General features: G+C 33.6%; 1 protein-coding gene across 1 annotated transcript; it reads right to left on the bottom strand.

The window, feature by feature from the left end:
- Positions 1-271: 271 nt before the first annotated feature.
- Positions 272-4988, bottom strand: LOC105178453 (basic leucine zipper 34). The gene is made up of 5 exons (XM_011101921.3): positions 4111-4988; positions 3713-3803; positions 3463-3589; positions 1674-1852; positions 272-762 (listed from the first exon to the last, which is right to left on the bottom strand). Exons 1-4 carry the CDS (start codon positions 4773-4775, stop codon positions 1686-1688), a joined length of 1050 nt encoding a protein of 349 aa, XP_011100223.2. The 5' UTR covers positions 4776-4988; the 3' UTR covers positions 272-762; positions 1674-1685.
- Between the last annotated feature and the right edge of the window lie 898 nt (positions 4989-5886).

The raw sequence follows: 5886 nt of genomic DNA, 5'->3' as shown, positions 1-5886 counted from the left end.
AATAAGTTAATTGAAAGCAAATATATATTTTTATTTTTTAATTAATATTAGCAAATTCAATGTATTCTGAAAACTGGATGAATTTATTTATTAGACACAAGCAAATCTCACGAGGGTTGAATATAATTTTTTAAATTATAAAGATGGAATTATACCAAACTTAACAGAAAAGAATTGTAATTATCCCCTTTTTTCTCTTTTTGTTTTATGGCGGTTTTCTAGTTTTTAAAAAAACAAAAAGAAATCCGAAACCTACCCATTGGGCAATAACTTGTCAGAACTAACACTGGTTAATACATTACACAATGAAGATCCCAATTGCATTGAAATCTGCAATAATTACAGTCAAAGATGTAGTAGTATTTACAACACTTTTTCTTTCCTTGAAAAGAGCAACATGTGGAAAAGCAAAAGACACTGAACAGAGAGAACCTGACATCAAATGACCTCCTTCTTCACTACATCATCATCCACATTTCATACATACACCCCAACCCAACTCTCATCACTTGCCCTAACCAAATCCAAGTCTTTTGAAAAAAATAATGATTGGTACACAAGAAAAAATTAAATCAAAACACACTCATTCCTAAACTTAGGGGGGGAAGATAGAAATTAATTTTTTTTCCTAAGCCCAAAAAAAGAAGGGCTTTTTATTAGTGAACAAGATTAGTAGGTAGAGTTGGCCTCATAATCTGGTTCACAGCAATGAGTTTGCAGCCTGCTTTTATTTGGAAGTGATTGCTTCATTTGATTATATTCCTGCACAAGTGGAAATTGCACCTTTTTAATTAGCAACACCAAATGTTGAAGTTTCACTGTCAACAATGATGTTTTAGACTACTATAAGCAAATGTGGTAATATATTATTTGATATTAATTTAATGGAACGCGGAAGAAATTTGATATTTTGTTGTTACTAACTGGTACGATTAAAAGTAAAAAATTATAGTAAATACTAGTTAATTATTATTCCACTATAAGAAATATGATATTTTGTCATTACTGATTGTTATGATTAAAAATAAAAATTTGTAGTAAATAATAGTTAATCATTATTGTGATACATTTATTAGCCGTTGTTTCAGCATACGGAACTAAGATATTGATCAGGTCTGAAAACAACAACAAAAGATTTAATCATAACTAAGTGTTGCTCAATAGTGGGACCAATATTTATAACTTAAGTTTTCTTGGATAAATTGCATTTTTTTGTCCCATAATTTAGGCCCTGTACAGGTTTAGAGCAATGGAATTATCGAAAATAATCCTATAACTTTAAAATATTCTCACTTTTAGTCCTCTTATCGACTTCTATTAGAAAATTAATGAAAATACCATGTGCATGCCACGTATCATTCTAAAAACGCCACATGACATGCATACTATAATTTCCATCATTTTCCTGACGACAGGCGGCAAAAGTACTAAAAATGAGACCTTATGCCAATTATGGGATTATTTTAAAAAATCTCAGGAATAATTGATTTAAAAATGTACTGGATCTAAGTTACGAGGCAGAAAATGCATTGATTTGTTTGACTTTTGTAGTGTTAGGAGATGAATAAGTAATTTGTAAAGAATAAGCGGAGATGTGATAAAAATTGGTGCAATTCTTGCTTCAAAGCCATGTCACAAGAATCTAAAGAGGAAGTATATATGAGTTGAGTTACCTTAGGAATATGTCAATTGACTGCTAGTTGCTCTTTCTCGGCAGGGCAGTTCGTATGATCAGCAGCTCTTGGTGGTGAGTTGGGCTGCGCCCCGCTCCCATTCTCCATCTTCTTCATGTTCTGTTGGTAGTATATTTGCCTCAGCCTCTCAATTTCCCTCTTCAGTGCTTCTTGATGAGCTATCAAAACAACCCTAATTAATTATTTTGTAGTTGATTAAACTAAATTTATAATATTAAATCTCCGTAGTAAGAGATCGAGAGAGAATTTTTATTTTAAGAGATATACATTTAAAGTGGGACAAAGTTCATGTAAAATACGAGATAATAGATAATCGAGGACAACCAGGTTTGGTCCTGACCGGACCTACATCTCTAATTAATATCATATGATATGTGTAATGCACTTGATACACATAATTGGTGTCCAGTTCAAAAAGAATGATCAATCACACTATAAATTTATCATACTTATAATATGAGTGGTTCGATTTGATCAAATCTGATCCGGAGTACAGCTAGCAAAGCAGTGTATGATGAAGTGGGTTTTTCTCACATGGGATGGTATGAATCTTTGTATTTTATGTGTCATATAAATATAGTTTAAATTAGTATGTAATTCTCTAAAATACAAATACTATTTTCGAACCATGTGGGAATTAATACATAAATTAAAATGTATGTTTAATCTCATCAAATATTTTAATAAGAATTTAAATAAACATTGTAAATATGATAATGTTCGACCTTAACTACCTAAGCCCAATGATCGATGCTAAGACAAACACTATTTTCTTTCCTAAGTACTGTAATGAATCAAGAAACACACACACACACTATATATATATATATATATATATATATATGAGCAGTGAGTGCTTGTGATCTGATGGATGGATGGCAAAGGCTTGTTGCTGTCACATTTATTATTCACATCTGCTCAGATATATATATCTATATGAAGATTAATTTGCATTTTTTTTTTCAATTATTCTATATTGAATCCAAGTTGGTTTATTTACATTTTTAATTGTTCATGCATGTGGACACAGTACATTACTCTATACACCAACTTAATTAATGGGTGAATAGCAATTTATCCCCCTGTGATATTAAAATGAGCACATTACCCCCTTATGAAAAAAATATAGCAATTTACCTCCTTATACTTTTTAAAATGAAGCAATTTACCTCCTTATATAGGGAGGTAGATTGCTTCATTTTAAAAATCATAGGAGGGTAAATTGTTGTATTTTAAAAAATATAGGAAAGTAAATCGCTATTTATTTTTTCACAAGGGGGTAATTTGCTCATTTGCAATATCACAATGGGGTTGCTTGCATTTTTCCCCTTAATTAATTGTAAAGGAGAAAAATCATAAATTCGTACTATATAGCCATATAAAGTGGCGAGCTCTTCAAAAAACATATAATAATATCATAAAAAAATGAAATATTAATGTCATAAAAAGAATATTAACAATATTCTTAATTTATACGATGTGAAAATTATTTTATTTTTTGATCCAAACACAATTATATATATACAATGAAAAATATGCAAGCAACTCTTTCCTGATATTGCAAATGAGCAAATTATCTCCTTATGAAAAAAAAAAAACGAAATACCTCCTTATATTGTTTAAAATGAAGCAATTTACTTGATATTTTTTTTTTCATACGAAAGTAATTTTTCAATTTACAATATCACAGAGGATAAATAGCATTTAATCCTATATATATCTATGCATAATATTACTTTTTATTTAAAAAAAGAATAATTTTTCTTACCATCTTTGAAAACTTTGTCTTGGGCTAAAGCTGCTATTCTTTGCTTGAGAACACTGTTGTCCACATTTAGCACCAAGCGCTGATGGTCCAGAAATGCTACTCGTGGTGATAACACTGAAACTTCAGCCTAATTCACACCATTTCCATAATTCAATAATTTTAATTAATAACTGTATATATATATTTGGAAAATAGAAGAAATAATTAAGGCAAATATATATACCAAAATATTTAATTATAGTTGACATACTTGAAGTGAAGTAACACTGCGTTCTAGCTCAGATATGTACTGTAATTTCCTCACTCTTGACCTCTGAGCAGATTGCCGGTTAGCCAAAATTCTGACAAAAAATTAAATTAATTCAGATAATTAACATAATATTTACAATTAGAATTTAATTTTAACATATATATATGATAAAGTATAATTTGGATTCGGTTCGGCTAAACCTAAACAAATTATATGAAAATTGAAATACACTTGCCGTGTAATTGATATACAGTTTAGAAAAAGTAAGCAATCACAAAACAAGCGTGATTGCTTTGTAATACGTTTGATTCGATCAAAAAATAAGAATTTTTCATATATATATATATAGAGAGAGAGAGATTTTCATGCATAATTATGTATAGGGGAATGATGAGTACCTCTTAATCCTCTTGGGGTCATAAATCTTTTCACCGGAATTGTCTGTGGTGGTTGCATGTACACCATTTACTCCCTCGGATTTGCATGAGCTCTGCACTTCCTCAGGCTCACTCTTGGGGTGCACCTGCTGCTGCTGCTGCTGCTGGAGATGATCAGATGAATTAAGGCCTTGTAACTTATCATCATCATTGATGCTGTTGTGATCCGACGGCGATGAGGGGTTCGAGCACGACATGGTGGCTGTGGGCCCTGCTCCCCCGACTAGGTCGTCCGTGAACATTGACATCAGCTGGTCGTCGTCGAATCTGTCAAAGTCATGATGACCACCACCGCCACCGCCACCATCGTGGTGGCCGTGGTGATTGCTACCGCCACGATCGACAGCAACAATCCCATCTTCGTGATGAGGATGATGATGATGATCTCCCGGGATCATGATGGCGGACGACCTCCGGCACTCCTCCACCATGGGGGGCTCGAGAAAGGCGATGGAGTCGCTCATAGACCGCCTGTGGGACCCACGGCGGGCCGACGAGAAGTCGAGGAACTCATCAACCCATGAAGGGGGGTTGTTGTTGATGATCCCCAATCCCTCAATCTTTTGGTGTGAGAAGTCAGGCCAGTTGTGAGTCATGCTAGGCACTTTTGGTGGCAAATGTGCCATATTTCTTGCAACTAGGGAATTGGATCACTTTGTACTCACCAAAACGGAGTGAAATGACCCAAACTACAAGATGTTCCCAAGCAGGGCCTTATATATATATACACACAAACCCTAAATCACATGCAAATTGTTAAAAAAGCAAAATTTCAAGAACAGTAGATAGCCACAATTAGGAAACATCTCTCATCATCCCATTCACAACTGCTCATGACCCCATTCTCTCTCTCTCTCTGTCTCTCAATATTATCTCAAAAAATTAAAAAAATGAAAAATGTCTCTTTTTCTCTCTGGCTATGATGGTGGGGTCACATGGGGGGAGGATTAGGACAGCTATCGACAGCTGGTAGGGGGTGGGGGTGGGGGGGGGGTGGTTTGGGGTTGAGGCCCAACGGTATTACTGGAAAGAAGTCAGTAGTTTATTAAATCGGAGGAATCAGAAACCACGTGCCCTTGTGGCCTCCAACCTTATAATAATGCTCTCATAATTTAAGATTTCATCAGACAACATTCCTCTGTGTTCGCCTCACCTATTCCTCCACTCCTCCTGGCCGTTGGATCAATCATCCCCTCACTTTACTCATCAAAACTCATCATACCAAGTACATTAATATATTTTTATGTACGTGAGTGATTCTTGAATGGAAAAGGTTAACCAAGATTTTGATCAAGAGGGGTATGAGGTGAAAAATTCCTACCTAGAGCTGGTGATCAGGGAATTTTTTATTTGATCATTAATTTTGGACTAATGGAATCAATTATATAATAAATGTAAACTAATAAAAGTAGGTATAAAGTAATTTTTGGATGGATTTTGTCAAATTCGACTCCAACTGATCTGTTTTCTCTTAACAAAATAGTCGACATGTCCAACCTTACCTCGATTTCAATAGGATTTGAAAACGTACCTCACCTCGCTCTCGGATTCAAATGGTTTAACCTGCAAGATTCGTTTTTTTTTCCTTTCTTTTCTTCAATTAATCGATATAATTATTCGAGCAAATAAGTTTATTATTTATAAATATCCAATAAACTATTATTATGGCTGTATACACTAGGAAGGAATTTAATATTTAATCATGATTAATTGTCATGATTAAAAATAAATAATTAT

The sequence above is a fragment of the Sesamum indicum genome, linkage group LG12 (assembly GCF_026168435.1).
Source record: "Sesamum indicum cultivar Baizhima isolate 11 linkage group LG12, ASM2616843v1, whole genome shotgun sequence".
Taxonomy (NCBI): domain Eukaryota; kingdom Viridiplantae; phylum Streptophyta; class Magnoliopsida; order Lamiales; family Pedaliaceae; genus Sesamum; species Sesamum indicum.
Note: the sequence above shows the minus strand (reverse complement) of the source record. Positions and strands in the feature narration are given on the sequence as shown.

Excerpts from the sequence above, each read along its gene's own strand:
- LOC105178453 (XM_011101921.3), bottom strand. The coding sequence starts at position 4,775 with ATGGCACATTTGCCACCAAAAGTGCCTAGCATGACTCACAACTGGCCT. Across the intron at positions 3,804-4,110 it reads GACCCCAAGAGGATTAAGAG|AATTTTGGCTAACCGGCAAT; the intron begins GTACTCATCATT and ends ATTTTTTGTCAG. Across the intron at positions 1,853-3,462 it reads AGACAAAGTTTTCAAAGATG|CTCATCAAGAAGCACTGAAG; the intron begins GTAAGAAAAATT and ends TTGTTTTGATAG.